Raw genomic sequence first — 22,925 nt, 5'->3', positions numbered from 1 at the left:
TCTTCCAGCTCTATTCTTTTTCAATGTTGGCTTTGGAAAGCTGTTTGCTTCATTACCAAGCAAATTTAAAATTGGTTAATTTCTAGAAAATGTATGTCTAACTGAACATGACCAAGCACATGAACAACTTCCTTTTGACAACATGCAAAATGGGCATTTGTTCAGCAAGCAGGGTCAGAAAAATTGTATATCTACATGCCAAAAATGTGACCATGAATCCATATCTCATCATATGCACAACTTAACCCAAGTGGATTATACTTCTAAACGTAAAGCCCCAAGGCACAAAGTCCCTAGGAGAAAACATAAGACAACGTTTTTAGGACTTGGAGTTGGTAGAGAATTCTAAGACTCGCAACCTGTAACTAGAAATCAAATCGATAAGTTGGACCTTTCCAGACTCAAATTGTTCATACTACACAAGACTCTTTCAAGAGAATTAAAGAAAGTCCCAAACCAAACAGCAGCTTTAGAAATCTTACTCAGAAAATTACTATGAATAATTCCATGCCCCAAAATGATAAACTTAGAAGGGAAATGAGTAATTTCTTAGAAAGAGGTAACTTTTTAAAACCTGACTCAGGAAGAAGCCAAGGAGATTAGTCCTGAATGCCCGGTACTGTTTAAACACCCCGTCAAAGTTCCTTTTACCCCTCACTTCCCAGCTGTGTCCACCCTCAGTTTGTACACATCTTTATTTGGCCCTAGAATTACACCCAGATTAATAAGAGAAAAATTGCCTGTTCTCTTTGTCTACATCTCTCATTGTCAGAAGCTATAATGACAGCTCTGAGCCCCTTGCATTGCCGAGAAATAATATCATTGAGATTTTTATTATTTCTACAGCTCCTCTCTGACAATCTGGCCAAGCAACACTTCCCGTGAGGTCATATCTGAAGGGCTCTAACAGAGTCAAATACGGCACACATGGGACTGGCTGATGTTCCCTTCCCCCTTTCCCCCTTTCCTTTCTCTGGCTAAACCCTTAGATTACATTCTTAAAGTTAGCCATCAAAGTCTAGGCCTTTATTTGGCCACTGTATTATACATGACTCATTCCTGAGTCTGGTCACCAAGGTCCAGCTATCAAAGCATCAAGGTTCAGCAATCAAAATCCCCATTCATACCCTAATGAAAATACCCAGTCAGAGCCTACCAGCCCATCCTAGCTCATTCTAATACAAACCTCCCCCCCCCACACACACACACACACTTAAAATTAATGCTTGCAAATCTACTTGCAGCCAATTCAGATTCAGCCACCTTGTTTAATAAAGGATTTCTTTGTGTTTGGTTTGTCTCATGGAATTGGTGTTTGGGTGTGGTCTCTGCCTAATTCAGGGTCCAGAGGGGAGCACCCCTGAGTACACAGGTCCCTCCAGTATCCTGCCTGGGCCCTTTCCCTTTCTCAGTCATGTTCCCCACCTTCCTTATGGTATTCCTCAGTAAATCACAACAGCCCAAATCACTTCCCTGAATTTCTTAGCCCGACCTAAGAAACCCTATATCCACTAAGTATGCTACAGTTTAGAAGTGGGTTGTCCTTGACCAAACTCATGTCAAAATCTACTTGCCAATGTAGGCCACAGAAAGGGTATGGGACCTTTGGACATGCGCCATTTGATCCTCTGGTTTCTGTCGTAAGGTAAAGCAACATGGGGCCCTTCCCACCACCATGTTCTAAAACTATCCAGGCTCCACAAATGTATGCCCAAATAAATCTCACTTCATTATAAATCACTTGGACTTGCTGTTTTCTTACGTCATATCTTTAAAAATAAAACAGCCGGTATTTAAAAGCTTAAGGTTCAAGTGCCTGATAAGGAAGGAAGGAAGGAAGGAAGGAAGGAAGGAAGGAAGGAAGGAAGGAAGGAAGGATAGACCTAGGCCCAGAGTTCCTGAGTTCTAATCCTAGCTTAGCATTTCCCAGTAGCGAGACCTTGGGAAGGTCATCTGACCTTACTATACCTTGGTGTCTTTATCTTTATAACGTAAGAGTAGGATCTCTCTGCACCCGTGTGCAACCATGCTTACACAGACTGTGTCACCTGGCTGAGACAGTTACCAGCAAAGTCCACCCCTTAAAAGTCCTGTGAGTGAGCATATGATCAAGAATCCTTTTCATCCTATTAGATAAACCTGCCCAGAGAATATAAAAATAAGAGAACGTTCCCGTTATCAGACTCCAACTGTGTTAGCATTTCTGCTGTGACAAATTGCCAAGGAAAGAGCAATTTGTCACACTCTCATTAAAGCTAAGCTGCTTACCTCATGGTAGCAAAGAGGGAAAGAGACAGAGACAGAGACACAGAGACAGAGGAGGGAAAGAGACAGAGACATAAAGGCAGAGAGAGACTCCTTTACTCCTTGCACTGTCAATACATAACTTCCACTGAGCCCCATCTCCCAACAGCACGACAGACTAGGGTCCACATTTTCAACATATAACTTTATGAGACTCCAAATCCACGGATAAAGGGTGTTAAAAAGGAAAAAGTATGAGCCAATCTCATTTGTAAATACAAAAGAGGAAAAAATGTCTATTTTTATTCACACTTAAACTCTATCCTGTAATATAAAGATACAATTTCTCTTTTTGCATCTCTTTTGTAAAATATTATATTTTACATGGAAATAAAATTATTTCAGCATCATTTATTGGCCAGGAAAGTTATCTCTATCATACTTAATGTGGGGCTTTTTTTCCTGTTTTGCTTTTGTTTGTTTTTTTAAGCTATATAAGGTTTCTGGTTCTCTGGGTCAGTTCTGCATTACTGAATTTTATTACACTGCTTTAATGACTACTGCTTTTTAAATCTCATCATCTGGTACCATGATCTTCCTTATTATTGTTCTTCAGAACTAGCTTAGCTATTTCTAGCTCATTGCTGCTCAATATGAATTCTGGGATTATTTTGTCGTTTTTAAAGAGAAAAAATCCTGCTGGCATTCTCACCGGACTCACATTAAAAGAAACCTCGAGCTGCTGCAGCAGCGGAGTGGGAAAGGCACCTGCTGCCAACATGGATGCCTGCGCCCTAGCCCCTGGATTCATACAGTGGGAGAAAGAGAACCAACTCCTGCAAAGTCAAGCTCTGTTCTCACCGTGTACACATACATGCACGCACATGTATATACACACACATATACATGCACACACAAACATTCATGCATACACATATGTATGCACACACATACATACACATTCATACACCCTCCTACACACAAAACCCATAGTTTTTCATTGAATATTTTATTTGTTTACATTTCAAACGTTATCCCCTTTCCTGGTTTCCCTTCTGGAAACCCCCTATCCCATCCTCCCTCCCCCTGCTTCTATAAGGGTGCTCCCCCACCTACATACCCACTCCTACCTCCCCACCCTGGTATTCCCCTATATTGAGGCATCAAGCCTTCCCAGGACCAAGAGCCTCTCCTCTCACTGATATCTGACAAGGCTACATATGGGGCTGGAGCCATGGGTCCCTCCATGTGTATTCTTTGGTTGGTGGTTTAGTCCCTGGGAGCTCTGATGGGTCTGGTTGGTTGATATTGTTGTTATTCCTATGGAAAACCTACATTTTTTAATTTCATAATTTTTTAAAAAAAAGAAAGTCTAAATTTTTCTACAACAATAGCTGCTGGTATAAGAAACAGTGTCATGATCATAGTCCCAAAAGGAGTATTAAATAATGAATAATAGGATAAAAAGATTGTTAAGATCTCTATGAAGAAGGTGAACTATTTCACTACAGGATGAAGACAGTGAAGTTTTGAAGTTTTAGAGTAGCAATCCATGTCTCTGAATTGCAAGACTTAACCTTTAAAGATGTTAATTAGAACAAGCATATCTAGTATTCTTATAGACTCTTATCCATAATTTCAGTTATAATTTTAACACTTAATGAGCTGTGTATAAGGAACAATTTATCCAAAAGGAAGAGTGGACTTTTCTCATGATTTCTGAAAGTGAATCAAAACCCTAGAATCATTGAGATGATGTGCTGTGATATGGGTGTTTAAAGACAAATACACCCACGAAATGTAATAAGATAAAAGAGAATATGTATGAACTCTATCTATATTTGAACTCTACATTATATTATAGAGGTTCTATATCATATGATTCAAGAATAAATTCTCTCACATAGAATAAATGTTGGAAATGATATAGAATTATCACAACTCTGGACCCTCTTCTCTTCTCTTCTCTTCTCTTCTCTTCTCTTCTCTTCTCTTCTCTTCTCTTCTCTTCTCTTCTCTGCACCCTTCTCCTTTCTCTCCCTTACTTCCTCTTTCTCCTCCTCTCCTCCCCCTTCCTTTTCTCTTAGCTCTATCCTCCTCTGCATTGTTGGTTTCACTCTTTGACTCTTTTTCCATATGGTGAAATGGAAGTTATCAAACCAACCAAAAAAAACCTATTTACAACAATATAATTTATTAATTATGACTGGTAAAAGGAATAAAAAAACCTTCCCTCATGCACAGAACACAAGTCCTCTTCTTCAGGGCGATTGGTCTGGCTTAAGCCATCTCAGATCCAATCACTGACAAAGGAAAAGTCATGTGACCTTTGATTTATGCTGGATCCTGTAGAAACCACGAGGAATTCATCCCAATTAGAACTTTCCTCTTAGAAGATGGGTCAACTTCTCTCAGTCAAAGCAGCTCTTAGGAAATTGGCCAAATGCATGAACAAACTTATTCGGATCTTCACAGAAGGAGGAGAAAGAAGGAATCAAATTCAGTGGGCAACCAGCTTGCTAGTGATGCAGTGAAGATGGGGTTAAAGACTGAAATTGCAATGGAACACTTAAAGAGTTAATTTAGGTCCTGTACCCGTATGAGGAGAGCGTTTCCCTCTTCCCTAGGACAGACGTGTCTCTGATTCTGAGCACACCAGCCAGGAGAAGTCAGAGGACTCTGAGCGGAGGCCAGGCCTTCTTTTACCAGGATGATCATATGGATTAGTTCAAGGCTCTCTCTGACATTTCCACACGCTTCTCTTTCTTCCCACTTTCCTTCAAGCCTCACCCACACTTACAACTTTTTTTCTCCAGGTAGCTGCCACTAAAATTTATTTCTATGATTTCAAAATGGCTTCCACAGCCAATCTTCTGGGATTGGGCCATGGGATTCCTGTCATGGATTGGATATAAGGTGCTTCTCTGAGAAGTTTCATGTGTTGGAAGCTTGATCCTCAGCTACTGAAGCTATTAGAGGTGGTGGATAGCTTAGGGGGTGAGGTCGATCTAAAGGAAGTAGCTTGTTGGGTGACATGCATTTGAAGGGACTGTGTTGTGCATGGTCCACCCTGTTCCTCTCTGCTTCCTGGCTAGCACAGGTGAGCATCTGTGCTGTACTATGTGCTCTCCACCATGCTGTTGTGTCCCACAAGATGTGCAGCTGTGCTCTACCATGTGCAGCTGTGCTCCACCATGTGCTCCCCACCATGCTGTCATATCTCACAAGGTGAGCAGCTGTGCTCCACCATGTGCTCCCCACCATGCTGTCATATCTCACAAGGTGAGCAGCTGTGCACCACCATGTGCTCCCCACCAGGCTGTTGTGTCTCATCACACTCTAAAAGCAATAGAGACAGCCAGACATTGAAAACATCAGCTGAAATTAATCTTTCCCCCTTTAAATCCCTTCTCTCAGATATTTCTTATGCCCACCCTCAACACATACACATGTGTACACACACACACACACACAAGCTGACATAATCACATTCTGCTGAGGAGCTCCATGAAAGCTCTCAGGCAGACTCCGATGCTGTATTTACTTACTTCATTTCCTCAGATCCATTTTTTACTTTGTAAACATCTTCACCTGGCAATTTAAGCAATAAAGAGCCCATATGTCTATGATGTCCTAACCAATTTTAATTGTCAACTTGACCCAGTTTAGAGTCATCTGAGATGAAAGTCTCTTTTGAAGGGTTGCCTGGGTCATGATGACCAAACATCTGAGAAAACAAGTTAAGGAAAGAAAAATTTATTTGGAGTCACATGGAGAGGTTGCAGTCCATCACTGGGGAGGGCATGGTGAAGCAGGCAGTCACATCAGGACATCGGCTTTCACCTTCTCTAGTCTCCTTGGCTAAAGCCTATGAGAATGGTACCACCCACATTCAGAGCAGCTTGTCTCTGTTTGGCCCTTCCTGGAAAAGCCTTCACAGACATACCTAAAGATGAGCCTTACTAATTTCTTGGGTATTTCATAATCTCATCAAGTTGACAATCAAGATTAGCCACCAGTCTTCCCACCAAGCTTGACCATGTAGCCATTTCTCTCTGCAGCGTCACTCTGGAAAGGAGCAGTTTGGATTCATTGGGCCCAAGCTTCTGCTTGGGTCCCAAGCTTTTTATCAGTCTCAGGAATGCACCCTGCCTCCACAGTGAGCCCGGTTAGCCTTGATCCTCACTGCTTCCTCTAGAGCTCCCAGGATTTTCTTCCCCTCCAGGCCTGTCACTCATAATCTCTTCTCAAAGGATTTGTAAGCAACATTAGGTTCCCTTTTCCCAATGCAGAACTGGAGAAAAGACAGGTTAAAACTAGTATTATATCTAGTAATCGCTTCCCTTAAAGGAATAAATTTTTAATAAGCATTTTGTTTTGTTTATAAACATTACTAACAACTGTTTTAAAGATTTCGATAAATTCCCATCATATGTCATTATAGAAATGGTGTAACATACAGAGCGTCCTCTCCCCACTCTCCATTTATTGACTAACTTTATTTTTGTGTCATGGATGGTAATCATGGCAAAGTCAGGCAATGTCCAGAGAGTCGCCAAACACTAATATTTATAGGACAGGAGAAATATCATAGATAGTTCATTTTATACTTCTGCCTATAATGCCTTGAATGAAGGCTAACAGAAAACAAGCTTACAGAACCCAACAAGGAGTAAGCAGCGACTGTACGTCTGTGCCATCATCCCTGAGGAGAATGCAAGCAACACTAAGAGTCCTAAGCAACAGGGACAAGCCTTTGTCTTCAAAAGTGGCAACACACATTCTCATTGATTGAATTCTTTCTCAGGAGGGATACCAACCATAGTATTCACAAAACTTAAAGTTTGTTTTTCAAATTGTGTGGTTGTAAAATATTGAGGATCTGCTGAAGTCAACATTGCTGGAAGACCCTGGCAATATCATCTTAAAGACCATGTACCAGACCAAGAATGGTGAGATTCTGTCTTTAAAAGATAAGAAAGAAAATGTACAGAGATACTTACCCTTGAAATGTCTCTGAGGAAAAAGAAAGTGAGAAGTCATTTCTATTGAAGGATTGTAATACATCTTTTATTGACATCTTAGAAACATCTAAATGGTTCCATTGCACAGACTTGGATACATGTTTGCACAGTCCTCTGCTAGAGACTAGGCCAGAGCATTGCAGAGAACCCAGTCAAGCGGCCTAGGCTACCTCAGAAGCACCAGAAGACACAAAACAGGAAGGTCACATACAACCTGCATGTGCAAGGTGCATCTAAGGTTACACACAAGCTGCAAGTGCAAAGTGCCATCTAAGGCCACATACAACCTGCAAAGGCAAGGTACCATCTAAGGCCACATACAACCTGCAAAGGCAAGGTACCATCTAAGGCCACATACAACCTGCAAAGGCAAGGTACCATCTACTGACAAAGTTCTAAGAGAATCGATAGTAGTTGTATTCTAAAAAAAAAAAAAAAACCAAAATACAGAGGCTTTGGATTGTTTAGAAATTAAACCAAAGTTCTAGACTTTAAACTTCAGGCTCACTTTCTAAATTATATTTAGGAACAGTCCAGACACTTAAGTGGATAGATTATTAAAACCATGGTTTGAAGCTGATATATAGAGTGGCTAGATTCCAAAGGGAAATACTAACATGACTAGTAAGCATGTACGGATGTAAGCGTTTCTGTGAAGTTCATTGAAATAGACAAGATTACTTATTTAGGCATAACCAGTGATGCAGTAATTTGGCCATCATGCTAGCTCAGGACAGTCTAGCTTGACTAATACATCACCAGGAAGCGATAAGCTACTGCCCTGATGACTATCTAGAGAAAGGGGAGGTAAGAGGTCACAACTGGCTGATTCTTATGTTTTTGTGCAATGAACCAACTACTCTGAATGAGCAATTTCTCATCTGGTATTTTACCTATGCTAACTAATATAAATGTACCACAGTTACTACTTCCTAAAGGCTTAGGAAAAGTTCTAATGTGTCTTCATATCCTCACAGCTAGATACAACTAGCAGAGGTTAATTCTGATTAACATTAATCACAGATTAAACTGTACCTGAAATGCGCAGTGGTGTGTGTGTGTGTGTGTGTGTGTGTATGTGTGTGTGTGTGAGAGAGAGAGAGAGAGAGAGAGAGAGAGATGATAAAAACCAGTCATTATTTCTAGGATTCTCTCCTTAATGCATTCTGAGTTGTTATTTGCCTGTGACCATGTCTGCTTAGTGAGAACTACTGAACAGTTCTGGAAAGCTTAAAGGGTTTTCACACTAAATCAAGTTCATACAGCCCCTGGATTTCACTACTTAGTGTACTTTGCTTCTAATATGCATCCTTTCCTGCAAAGTACAAAACCTTTAATACTCCTGTTGGTGTGCATTTACTAGGAATTCTGAAGGTCACACCTCCAATTTGCTTTGTGATTCGTGGCATATTTATACTATATACTATATTTCTTAAGAGCATTGGTGAGCAACCAGGGCAATGCTGTTGCCAGAAGGCATCTGGAGGTATCCAGATTCTTTCTGGTTGTCATAATTTTGGGAGTGGGGGAGGTCAGATTGTTATCTACTGAGTAGTGCCAGGGATATTGTTATTCATTCTGTAATGTCTGAAGCATACACCCATCACAGTGACCAGCCCAGTGATCCAAAAGCTCTAAGATCCAGTAAGTAGTTGTCTTAGAAGAATTCATTTTCAGGAGAATTTTGTTTTGCTTATAAATATTACTAACACATGTTTTGAAATATATAGATAAACTTCCATCATATGATCTTACAGAGATGTGAAAGATATATAGCTTTTATGACAATTGTTTTATGTGACAAATAAGTTTTTAGGAATTGATATTTATAGAATCACTTTTATCTAAACTTACCTCTGTTTTGTATAGGGTGTCATTTATTGCTTGAGATTTTTGAGATTTCCAGGATCTCAAGAAACCACAAAGAGTGGCTACCTATTATTTAATGACTTCTACCCATGCCAGGCACATAATCTGACATTTCCATATGCTGTATTAGTTAATCCTTAGCACAACTTCATACACATTGTGAATCGCCTTTCACCGCTGATGGAACGGAAGCGTGAGGTAGTATTGCTACCTCCCTAAAATCAAATGGTAGAAAACGAAAAGGCTGGGATGTAAGCTCTTGTCATGACTTCCTCTTCATGATGCTATCTACAAGACACCTCAGCTTTTTAACCACCAAACAAATGCACCTGCGCCGCATGAGAGGAAAAATAAATGGGGGAAGAGCAGGAATCTTCTTACTTACAGTGTATCTACATTACACCAAATGTGTACCTCCTCTTTGGTACCTTGAAAGAACTGTAGCAGTCCTTTATAAAAGTCCTCCATCACCAACATGTTGCAGGTCTGAAGAGGAAACTAGCTTGCCCTAAAATTACCCAGATAATTGAAGAGGAATGATGGTTTTCACACACACACACACACACACACACACACACAGTACACCCATACACTACACCCACTAAATGTTTAGGCTTAAAAAAATAGAACTGGTTCCTGCTGCATCCAGCTGGAGGGTCACCCACTGTTTAATCTGTTCACATATCATGGTCATTTATCATTATGCTTTCCATAAATCTCCCTAAACTGTTTTCAATACAATCAGGAGACATTTAAAAAGATCGATTGGATCAATTATATCATGTTTGAGTCCAACTTACTTAATTATGGGTGTTTTTTACTCTACACAGTTTTATCATGAAAAGTCTGGGATGTAAGTTCTCATCATGACTTCCTCTGCATGATGCTATCTACAAGAAACCTCAGCTTTAACCATCAAACAAATGTTCCTCCGCCGCATGAGACATCTCTGTTTTTATTTCTCTAGGAAGGCTCATCTCTGAGGGACCAACTACTGTGGCACATCAGAGGAGGGCCACATAAATGTGGTATTTGGAGATTGATGGCACATCCCAATTAGTATGTGAATAAAAGATATTAGTAAGGAATCTGAATGGTCCCTACTTCTTCTTGGCAATGCTCACAGCACAGCAAGAGGTGGGACCCACATGCTAAAACCTCTTCTACAAGGGAACACTTTACTTTTCCTTCATCATACAGAACCCAGGTGTTCAGATATAGTAGTTTTGGGTGTTTTGAATTTTTCCACATTCCAGAAAATATGAAAACCTCATTTTCTCTTTAGGCACTTTATAGACTACAAATGACAACCAAATACAACCCCATATTTTAAATCTATGTTCTCTGCTTTTCTGACAGAAAATACTAACCATTAAAATTGAATGGTTACTTTCCAACTACAAAGGTATATTTCCTTTGGGGGATATATTTTATTTCTGTAACTTCATCTCCAAAATCCAGTTAACCTGAGCTCTTTTTAGTACGCACAGCAGCAGCAGCAGCAGCAGCAGCAACACCCAGGGGTCATCTCAGAAGTCACAGTCTCAAATAACTCTTAGGTTTGACTCAAAAGTAAACTTACACCTTGTCCCCAAGTTTTCTGATGTTGTCATACATCATGACTGGGCTGAAGGGGGCTATGAGGATGTGATGCTCTAGATAAGGTTCCTTCTTTATTCTAAAGATTAAGAGTCAGGGGGCTGTTTTTAAAGGGGTCTAAGCCATGATTTCTTCAAAGTCAGACAGCTGCTTCATCTGCTCAATCTGCATAGAATGCCTTCGAAGGAGTTTCTTTTTACTTCTCAAGTCAACTCTCTTTGGTGAATTTGGAGTAACAGGAACCATAGACTTTAAGCCACTAGCCAGTGGGGAAGCTGGTTTGCTGCTGGCTCTAATATCTGGGATAGGTGGATTTAAATTCACATTTAAAGGGGGCAGAAAGCCAGGCCTCGTGTGAGCAATGCGGTCGAGTAAGAGAGTTCCAGAACCTCTTCTTTCTAGAAGATGAGGTGGCCTGCGGCGAACTGAGCTGGGAGAGGTGCTTGGTACAGCATCCAGAGACTCCCGGGAGCCGTGGAAAAGGGACAGGTGGGAGCTGGTGAGCTTCTTTCTATCTAAAGATCCTTTGCCTGTCTCAAGGGACATAGAGTTGGGTGGGTCACCCCCTGGCTGTATGTCTAAGTCATAGAGATCCTTTTCCAACAGCTTGAGAGATGCTGGGTCTTTCAGAGTTGAGGGTGCTGGTGGACACATCCCACCCTTCTCTTGGTCAACAGGAAGCGTTCCTCTCCTGACCAGGCGTGGATGGGGAGCCTGGCCTTTCTCATAAGCTGCTTTCCAGGAAGCTGCTGTTGAAGGTAAAACCTTCAGAACTTGTTCCTGGACTGTGGGGAAGAGAGTAGGGTCTTTACTGTCAATGCTGCTGGCTCTGGAGAGGGGCCCCCTTTTAGGGAAGGTCATGTCATTGATGCTCCTGATGACCTCATTGTCTGTGCTTGTGCCGTGGGTCTCATCCTGGCGTGTGGCAGCAGCCAGCACAGAGGGAGCAATCAAGCCCCAGGGTTCAGACTGGAGTCGCTTCAGTTGGGGCAAACGAGCCCTTTTGAGGCTAGACACTTTCCTCGTGGGTGATCCAGGCTCATTAAGGACCTTAGAAGTACTGCAGCCACTTTGGTGTCCTGTTTGCAGGACGAAGAAGTCATCATTCTTCCCACTGGGTGGAGAACCCAGGCCAGAAGCCTTCAGTTCAACATCAGAAGGAGTTGCACACAGTGGTGGAGACTGTCTATCTTTCACTTTGGGCGATGGAGGGACATTGAGATACTGCTTGGTGGTTTTGGTTCCTGAAGATGATTTGTCTGTTGTTATAATAATCACTTCCTTACCTTTGGCTTTGCAGGCATCAAGGAGATGCTTCAGTGCATCCTTGTCATCTGCATTTATTGCATAAACCAGAGCCGAGGCCCCAGTTCGATCCTCAAGGCTGGGGTCTGCTCCATTCTCCAGCAGTAAGGACACCACTTCTCCCCCAGCCCTTCTGATGCAAGCATGGATGAGTGCAGTCTTACCAGACTTATCCTGGATATTGGGGTCCGCCCTGTTGTCCAACAGATACTTTACCATCTTAGATTTGCTAATGCTTTGCTGGTCCACGTGTTTGGTAATGCAGGCTACCATGAGAGCTGTTTCTCCTTTGTCATTGCTTTCATTGATGTAAGCTCCCCCTTCTAAGAGGAGTCTGGTCAACCGAAGCCTCCCTAGCCACACAGCTTTTAAGAGAGAGTTTCCATCAGTCCTCAACTCAGTGTCATCATCCATCATGGTGGCTATAACTTAGAGTCTCTGAGCCACGGGGGTAATCAGATCTAGCAAGAGAAGAAGAAGGGAAAGCATTAACTTACTGCTATTGTATGCAGCATGATTATTTCAAAGTTAGGTACGATCATGTCCCAGCCCAATTCTAAGCTGTGTTGCCTGAACTAGGTTATCTAATGCCTATGAGTGAGTTTCCTCATCTATAATGGGAGTGAAAATAGTAGTGACTTACCTCCTAGGGTTATTCTGACAATTTCTTCAGATAGTGTACACAAAACACTTGACCTGGGACTAGAGCATTGGCTCAGTGGTTAAGAGCATGCGTTACTTTTTCAGAGGACCCTGGTTTAAATCCCAGAACCTACTTAGTAGCTTGCAATCCACATGTCCAGTTCCAGGAACCCAATACCTTCTGATGTCCATGGGAACCAGGCACACACCTGACATGAATATACACGTAAATGCAAAACACTCACACACATAAAATAAAAAATAAAATGAATAAGTCTAAAACATAGGTAAAGCACACACAAACACACAACCACCTGGCCATATGAAACTCAATTAGCAAAATGTCGAGTACACAGTAACTATTTTTTAAACTCAAGATATGGTTGTGTTGACTACTCCATTAATATAAATATAGAGATCTAAGTTCCCTTAGGAAATAAACATTCATATCTGTTTTATTTTCACTGTTGGATCCTTGATGTTTAGCAGTGATTCACATATAATGAGTAGGCTATTTCACAAATAACTATTAAAGGCATTGTTATTGATATGCATCTGAAAAGCTAGTAGAAAATACACCAACATGTTGATTGTTATTCTAGGTAATAATAAGCCTAGGGAGAGATTCAATTTTTTTTCTTTTTGTTGTGTTCCTAAAATAAATATGCATCACTATGATCACTGAAAGAAAGCTGAAATAAATACATAAAATGAAGTCACTATAACTATTCTTTTCCAGGCTCTAGTCCCCACTTTCCCAGCAGATGTCAGAATTCTCATTTGCCTAATTTATAGTAGCTCCCACCAGGCCATCCTTCTTGTTGAAATGCTGCATGGCAGAGAATGGAGACTGGTGTTAAATTGTATTCACAAAAACCACTTTCCTCCACCAAAGTTTGTCACAATCAAATTTTCTCTTTCCCTTTATATGAATTGTCTAGTCCATGGACTCAGAACTTCCATACTGGGTGCTTGAGATGCTTTTTACAAGTAGAGAGGAATGGGCATGCCAGCATCTATGCCCTGGCCAGCCTATGGGTACCAATGACATTGCCTAATGTCTGCCAGAACAACCTCTCCATGATATATCGGCATGTCTATAGTTCCTTCCTCATCTCATCCCCTTTTACTTTAATACCCAATTAATCTTTATCCCCTTCCTCTCTCACCCCTGTGTGTGTGTGTGTGTGTGTGTGTGTGTGTGTGTGTCCTGCTATTATAAAGATCTCCTTAATGGTGTGCTGCCTGTGATGGCTATGTTAAAGTCTTGAATTATTCAATATTCAATAAACTTCTTAGTCTCCATGTTTTAGAGTCCAAAAGCAGAATTTCCAACATTAACCAATGAAAACACTTCTCATTTCATCACAGAAGCCCTTCTTCCTCTGATCCCAATTAACCTTCCAGAATCAGCCCCTGCTCTTCTCATATTCTGCCTACCTGAAAATGTCCCTGTTTCTTGACTATGCCTACTTCCCCCCCTCCTGACACTGCTCTTGTTTCTAACTATAAGGACTCCCTGATCTTCTTTAATTATTCATCATCCTCCAAACATCAACTCAAATGCTACTTCCTTTGTAATCAAGAGAAAATCAATCAAGATCCAAGAGGGAAAGCTTGGTAAAATTACTGTGACTCATATCTAGACTATATAAAGAAGTCCTCCAAACCACTTCCTCCAAAAGATGACACACAAATGACCCATGAGCTTTACGTGATCATCAAAGGTACTCAACCTCATTACTACTCAAAGAAAATCAAATCAAAGCACAAGGAACCACTCAATGTTGCACAGAATAGCAACCCAAAGGATGCAGGAAGTCAGAGCCCATCAAGAACCTGCCGGGGTATAAATAGCTACCACTAGACTAAATTAAAGCCTACATTCTGACCCAGTCATCCCATGCCTACGTTGATCCTTTTGGTAAACTATAAAGCATGCAAAATCCTCTTGTCCTGATATATGTGTGAAGAGTTGGCCAGTAAAACAGGCAAAATAACACTGTCACTTTTGAGTAAAGTCGTCATAGGCCTTGCAACAGGTACACTTTCCCTCTTGGGACCCAGCTTCTTTATGAAGAAGACTGAGATATCCTACCAGAAAGATCAGGTACCAGAAAGGCCTTCAACTAACTGCTCGAATGTAGGTGAAACCATTTCATCTGTCTAACCCCATCTATCTCCCAGATAATCACAACTAGGTGAACCAACCAATAAGCTAAGAGGAGAGGTGGAGAAAGAATTCTCCCTTCTGAGTTTTTTGGTATAAACAAAAGTACTCTAGAAAACTTTCTGTTAATTAGTATGATTTTTGTCTCTGATTATATGAGCTAAAATTCTGATATTTTTAAATTTTTAAGATTTATTTATTTTATATATGTAAGTACACTGTAGCTGTCTTCAGACACACCAGAAGAGAGCATCAGATCTCATTACAGATGTTTGTGACCCACCATATGGTTGCTGGGGTTTGAACTCAGGACCTTAGGAAGAGCAGTCAGTGTTCTTAACTGCTGAGCCATCTCTCCAGCTCTCTGATATTTATAATTAAGTCTTGACTCAAGTATCAGTGTTGCCTCCTTATTTGTTCATTTATTCATCATCAAACATAGTCTGTATACTCACATCAGGTATGAAGATAAAGAGATTATGGAATGCAGACATTTACAATTTAGAAGAAAGATAATAACAGTTTTTATGTTATGCTTGCCATGTACCAAGCAATGTGCTGAATAGCGACAGTATTTTTATACATTGCCACTTAATCCTTAATTAATTAAGGATTAATTTTATACATTGCCAATTAATCACTTAATGCAACAATAACATGAGATAGACAGCAATACATGAGATAGACAGCAATATTATCCCTTTCGTAAATTGAATTTTAAGCTGGGAATCATCACAGAGATAAAGGTACTTATCTTTTTTTGTTTGTTTTTTGTTTTTTGTTTTTTGTTTTTTTCGAGACACGGTTGCTCTGTATAACCCTGGCTGTCCTGGAACTCACTCACTCTGTAGACCAGGCTGGCCTCAAACTCAGAAATCCGCCTGCCTCTCCCTTCCAGAGTGCTGGGATTACAGGCATGCGCCACCGCCTCCCGGCTCTTGGACTTTTTAATAAACATTTTATAGTCCTTTGTTTCTGGCACTAATTTCATCTTGTTTCCCCTCTACTTTTTCAACTACTACTGCATATAATAAGCCTGGTATCTGGTGACTCTTTAAAGATGGTTTTGAGATCATTTGAGTCAAATAGAACATAACTAATATACATTTATTAAGTTAATTCAAATATAGTTTAGAAGTCACATGTGAATACTATCTATCTAAATATGTTCAGTGCTGAAATTGCCAAAGTCCTAGCTCCTAAGGAAGTACCAGTCCCAGGCAGGAGGGCCAGAAAACAAAGATGCCAAAAACCTGTTTAGAATTTCAGAACCGTGGCTAGGTAGGTACATAAGGAACTGGAATTCAGGCCAAGTGTCCTTCTGTCAAATGAGTAGCATAACCCCAAGCCCTGCCTACTTCACAGTGTTGTTGTAAAGATCAAATGATAGGCAATGTGTGAATGTCCTGCAAGAAGTCCCGCTTTAGAAATCCTAAATGGTTATTACACTGGATTAATCTTGCCTCACATCCCATCCATGGGGCCCTGCCCTGCTCTGAATCCAAGTACAATAGTACTGTGCATGACTGCCTTGTAGCTTCTACACCTACCTATTCCTTCCTCACTCATTCCACCAGCCACAACTAAAATTCAACGAATGTGCACACACACACACACACACACACATACAGAGAGAGAGAGAGAGAGAGAGAGAGAGAGAGAGAGAGGTTCTGCCAGGGAAGCACTATCCTAAGGCTAACATTTTTAATTCATTATTTGTTTATTTTTGAAACAGGATCTCATAGATCTTAATGTGTCCTCAAAATCCCAGGTAAAGGAGGATGGTCTTGAACTTCTGGTCCTCCTGTCTTCCCCTCCAGAGTTATTAGATTGAAGTCATGGCTCCATGACTGGTTTTACAGATTCTGAGGGTCTTACCCAGGGCTTTCAGCGTGCTGGGCAAACATCTACCAAGTGAGCAGCAGCCCCATACACTGATCCTTAATTCAAGCATATGCAGTGACTTTGTCCAAAGGCATAGTGCTGCAACTCTCATCTCATTCTGTCCACTGTGAGCCTCAGTGGCTCAGGCTTACGGCTCCACTCGTGCAGGCTGGGGTAGAGTTTAAGATTCAGTCTGCTGTAACAGTCCCTGTTTGTTTAAACTTGAACAGACTTCTTAGTAAGTCACTCTTGCTTCAGTTTTTCTCGACTGAAAAATGGGGATTAAAAAAAAGCATACAAATAGAACTATTATGGTATATAAAATTATACAATCTATATAGAGCGTTTGGCACCGGGTGTTGGCACGCGGTAAGCGGCTTATAAAAGGTAAGTACTTTGGAAAGTTTGGATACACCCTCCCAGACTGAGGAGGCCACTTCATTTAGCTGCAGCGTTTGCGGAATCTTGGAAGGATACCTTTGCACTCCGCCCCTTCCTTCTGTAGTCACAGGAAGCAGTTAGAAGCCGATTAAAAAAAACGAACTTCACAAATATTTGTCTTTGGGGTTCGGAGCCCCCCTCTTGCCAAACCCAGGCAGTCACCGCCCACCACAGAGAGGTAGCTGCGGAGCTAAACAGAGCCTCTGGCCAAAAGCTGCGGTGGTGGAGGTGGGAGACGGCTCTGTCCGAAGTGCTGAAACCCGGGGTGTGGCTGCGCCTGGATTGTATGGAGTCCATTGCAATCAGTGTCTTTGGGTCCCTTCCTGAGGACTGAATATATGCGGGGGTGGGGGAGTCAGTTGAAGTCAGAGCTGTAAATGCTCCTCCCATCATTTCGCAGAAATTCTCAGACACATACACAATTTGTGCACATTTTCAGAATCACACCTTGTCATTGCCCACTCCTCACAGGTTTAGGCAAAAAACGGAAGGCTTTGCTCCGGTTTTAGTTCCTGTAAAAACCCAGACGCCCAACAGCCAGCCCCAATCTGCAACCGTTTCCTACAAAAGTCCCTGGCTCCTACGCATGTCATCCCCACGCGTTAATGCAAATATATATATTTTTACATCAAATCCTTCCATTCCAGTCTCCCACAATTTCCTGTGATAAAAGCAGACTCTCTCCTACCAGCCCCGCCTCCTACCCTAGCTAGAAAACGCAGACTTACTTCTGGGGAGACTCTAGTTTCACCTAGGTGACTAGCAGAAAGCCCCTGGGGTGCACTTCACCAGTGGGGATGCTTACCTGCTTACCCAGAGATGCTACCTTGGTCCAGGACTTGGACAATGCCATCACTTCCACAGCACCTCTTCGTGCGGCTTCAGGACGACTCCAAGAGGGCTCTCTGCCTGTCTGAAGCAGAGCCAGAAGCTGAACTAGCCCTGTCCTCGTGGATGCCGTTGAATGGCTTGCTCAGAACTTCTTCAAGGGCCACAAATGAAAACCTCTGTGCCAATAATTAGAATCGCCCTGCTCTTCCAACTTTTGGCAGCCAAGGAGAAAGAAATGTTTAATAAGAGAAAGAGGTACCAAAGACATGTGAGAATGCTCCCCAGCTTGCAGCTTCTAGCCGCAGAGCCTCTGCGCAGCCTGGTCCTGCAGCTTGGCTTCTGCTGGCTGGCTCCACTGCTGCCCGCTGGCGCCCGAGAAAGGCTCTCCAGCCGGGAACAAGAGAGGGCTGTGTGGGTGGGTGTGAGAGAGGAAGCTGGAAGGAGGGGGCAGTGAGGGTGGGGGAGGTGTCTACCTGCCCCTGTAGGGAATGGAGCCGCTGCCCCGCCCCTTGTCCCCAGTTCTAGTTGGAATCAGACTTGCTCAACCACTTGGCAGGAGCCTGGTGTACTTGTGCAAGTGGAGAGTGCAGACCTTGGGGTCTGGCGATTTGAACGGACCTTTCCAAAGTCTGTCACTGGTAGGGATTCAAATTTCTCCTGTTTGCGTTGCTTTTCCTATGGCTCTGCCTACTTCAGATTTCCTTGATAAACTCGCAATCTTAGGATTCTCACAGTCCTCAGTATGAAAATCTGATTTCTGGTGATGACTCCCTCGTGGCTACTTCTGATTGCATCAACTCTAACCTTTAATCCACCTCCTCCCTGTTTCTGTGACTTCCCATGGAGTCAACACTAACAATTTTTATCTTTTAACTAAATTAATTCATGGCTACTACATATTATTCAAAGCAGAGTGCCTTTTTAGGAAGTGGGTGCCTCCTTCCTCTGAGCCCTGTAGAATCCTTTCCCCACTAGTCAGCTTCCCGGAGGTAAGTTGAATTTTCTTCTAAATATACATGAACACATAGCATTTATTTATCCTACCCCAAAATGTCCTACTTCTTGTGACAATTTTAGTAATTTCTATATTTCTTGAAAATTATCTCAGTTCAGTGTTCCAGCGCAACATCTCCAAGTGTTGCCTTGCCATTTTTAGTGTGTGTATGTATGTATGTATGTATGTATGTATGTATGTGTATATGTCTCTGTCACTGTTCCAAGAAAATCCTCTTTGCTTTCCTAATACTTTCTGGTGGCATTTTCTATCACTTCTCTTCTACTTATTTTAGAACCAAACTTACTACTAGAAAGCTATCAATTTTACTGATCTTTTAAATGTATCCATATTATTTCCTACTGTACCTTTATAAGTCAGCAGTTCCACAGTCCCACACATGGGAGTTTCCATTCCACTCCCATGATTTTTAAGGACTTGATATCTGTTTATGGAGTCCCTTCCACCCCAGTAAAAGTTCATATAGCCACTTCTACATTTCCCATCTTGCTAAGCGGACTTTCTACCCCAGAATCTCAACAATGTTTCTTTCCCTTAATGTTTCCATGGTTGTATTATATTTGTGCAAAGGAGTAATGCAAGGAGGATCTACCAGAGGTTAGAAACCAACTCTTCCACACCACTTCTGAAAAACCCATTCCTCCATCCCCTGATTTAACATGCTACCCTTGACAGTGTTGCTGTAGGGTTAAGGGTTGGGGCTAGGGTCTGCAAACTCTACTTGGATAGCCTGTTCTTTTTGTGCAAGCATGCTACTGCATTCAGATTGTTTATTTACATAAGGGTAGTTTATTCCACTCCAATGAATAAAATGATATTTGTTAGAGATAGTTGATCATTCACTGGGTGACACCAACCTAAAAGAATGATTCTGCCAACATTCCGGTTTTACCCTCAGGGGTATTTCAATATTAACATGCTTATCTGTTCATTGAGAGTTCCTTAGGTGACCCTCAAAAACCATCCGTGCTTCACTGATTTTCAAAAGGACAGACGATTTTTATTTTTACCTTGGTTGAGTCAATTTTGAGTAGTATGTATTTGCTGAGAAAAAAAATAGATCATGCCTTTCATATTTTCAAACTGCAGTTTTAGTTACAAGTTGTCCTTTCACACTCATCTTTGAACTCAGACTTTTTGCCCCCTTTTATCGTCACTTATGTTCTGTACTCACACGTTATCTTTGCTACCTGTAACTCATGTTATTTTGCTGTCATTGGTTTGTATGGCTTACATAATTTCCATTCATAGTCTACTTATATGGCCATTTCAAAAGTATTCAATAAGCATTTTCCCTAAGTGTCTACGGAAAAGTGGCACTTTGTGTATAAATATATTCTTTACATTTCTGCTATGCACCATAAGGCAGTAGTTTATTGATTAAGAGCACATATCATGGAGACAAGCTGCCTGCATCTGAATACCAGTTCTAGCCTTACTAACAATGGGATCTATGGTGAAAAAAAAAACAAAACACTGAATTTCTTCATGCCCCAGTTTTCTGTTGGGTAAAATAGGGTAAATTACTACTTCTAATATGTGTCAGTATTTCTGTTCGAATTTAATCTATTAGTATTTTTAAACAAATTTTAAAAAATAGTATCCCAGGATATTTGAAAGATTTTTCTTGCAAAAAAAAAAATTACTGAATCTGGGTTACAATGACCTATGACTTCCTTTGCCCTCTTTGCCATGATCAGATTCCGCTATGAACAAGACAAAGTGTCTGCTTTTACAGATGGGACCTGCTGAGGATACCTGAGTTCAGTTTATGGAATCCACCCCTCCCCCATGAAAGTTTGAATAGTCACTCCTACATTTCCTGTCTTGCTAAGAGAGGCTCCCCCCTCTCTCTTCCCCAAGTGTATGTATGTGTGTTTTTCTAGTCTATGCTGTCAATGTCGTATGTGTCAGTGTAAAGCAAAGGCTCTTTGCAAACTACTCTAAGTCTGCTTGTCACTAAATAATGCAGCCACTTCCTTACACTGGAATTAGAAACAGTCAATTAATCACAACAGCAGTAACAATGTTTTAAAATTCATTATTAATAGAAGCAATACAATTTTAATAATTTATATTGTTGGTCCCCTCTGGTGCATTAGACCACTGTGCTATTCGAGCCCTATAGACTCCTATATCTTCACAGGTCATGACTGCTTTCCTCTAGTAGTTTTTCAATTTCAGGTATTAGAAGACACTAGCAATTGACTTTTCTGCAGGATGAAAGATCTAGCTTACATCTCACTCCTTTCTAAATGAATGTGTTTTTTCCCCCAGAACAACTTGTTGCACCTTTTTTCCTATGCTGTTTCAACACTTTTCTCAAAGACTAGGTACTGATGGCAATGTGAGTTTATTTTTGGTCATCCATTCTATTCCACTGTTTTATGTGTCTAGTTCTGTGCCATGATGGTTACTGTGGCTCTGTAATATAATTAATGAGTAGGTATTGAGATGCATCTACCACTGCTTTTCCTGCTTAGGATTGTTTTGGCTCTTTGAGGTATTTCACTATGAACTTTCAGACTGCTTTTTCAGGTGCTGTTAAGAGTTTTGACTGAGAATTTCAAAGAATGTATAGATTTCCTTAAGTGATACAGCCATTTCACAATATGACTTCTGTCAACCCACAAGCAAGGAAGGTCTTTCTGTCTTCTAGTGTCTTCTTCGATTTCTTTGGCATCTTGAAATTTTCATTATAAATATTCTTATGTAACTCTTTAAACATTTACTTATTTACATATATATGTATATACATATATATGTTTGTACAGCACATGGAGAAGTCAGGGGATAACTTGCAGAAATTTGTTCTCTCATTCTACTATGAGAATCTGGGGATGAACTCAGGTTGTCAGAGTTGGCAGCAAGTGTCCTATCCCCTGAGCCATCTCACTGGACCGGTTCCTAGGTAATTTTAAGTGTGTTATCAATAGTATCATTTTATTGATGTCTTTCTTAGTAAGCTCATTACTGGCATTAAGAAAAGCTGTTGACTTTGCTGCTGCTCCTGCTGCTGCTGCTACTGCTGCTTCCTCTTCCCCTTCTCCTTCCCCTTCCTCTTCCTCTTCTTCTGGATTTCAATTTTTTTGTGTGTGAAGGGCCTTTGAGGGCCATTTGGGGAAACAGAATTCCCAGAGGGTTGTGAGCATCCAGGAGGGTGCTGGGAATTCCGTGCTCTCAAGCACTGAGCCTTCTCTCCAGTATGCTTTAATTTTGTATGTTGATTTTGAAGGCTGATATTTGCTCAAATTGTTTATTAAATCTATGGGTTTTCTGATGGAATCATTAGAATAGTTTAAGTATAGAAGAATGTCATCTACAAACAGAGGTAATTTCACTTTGTCATTTCCTATTTGTATCCTTGTTTATTTCTCTTATTGTTCTACCAAGATTTTGAGCAAAGACCAGAGAGAGCCAGCATCCTTGTCTTATTCCTGATTTTAAAGAAAATGATTTCAGTTTTTCTCCCAGCTAGTACAATCTTGCCTATAAGTTTCTTGTGAATAATTTTTATTATGTCAAAATATTATTTTTCTAGTCTTGGTTTCCTCTGGACTTTTAGTGTGAAAGGACAGAGAATTTTGCCAGAAACCTTTTCTGTGTTTATTGAGGCCATCATGTGATTTTTGTCTTTGAGTCTGTTTATGTGTTATATTACATTTATTGATTTGTATATATTCACTATCCTTCCATCTTCAGAAGGAAGTAATTTTGTCATGGTGCATGATCTTTCTAATGTGTTTCCAGGAATTTCATTTAAATTGTTTTCATTTTTGTTCATTGGGAAGTTAAATTGTAATTTTCATTTTTTGTTATGTTTTTATCCAGTTTGAGCACCAGTGTAATGCAAGTTTGATAGAGTGAGTTTGGGATAGTCTCTTCTCTTTCTAGTCCATGA

General features: G+C 40.9%; 1 protein-coding gene across 1 annotated transcript; it reads right to left on the bottom strand.

Moving 5' to 3' along the window:
* Positions 1 to 10,853: 10,853 nt before the first annotated feature.
* On the bottom strand, positions 10,854 to 12,458 carry Ankrd34c (ankyrin repeat domain 34C). Its single transcript, XM_052189752.1, has one exon. It carries the CDS (start codon positions 12,456 to 12,458, stop codon positions 10,854 to 10,856), a length of 1,605 nt encoding a protein of 534 aa, XP_052045712.1.
* Positions 12,459 to 22,925: the final 10,467 nt, after the last annotated feature.

This window comes from Apodemus sylvaticus, chromosome 7 (assembly GCF_947179515.1).
Source record: "Apodemus sylvaticus chromosome 7, mApoSyl1.1, whole genome shotgun sequence".
In the NCBI taxonomy this organism is placed as follows: Eukaryota; Metazoa; Chordata; class Mammalia; order Rodentia; family Muridae; genus Apodemus; species Apodemus sylvaticus.
This window is presented reverse-complemented; position numbering and strand designations above follow the sequence as displayed.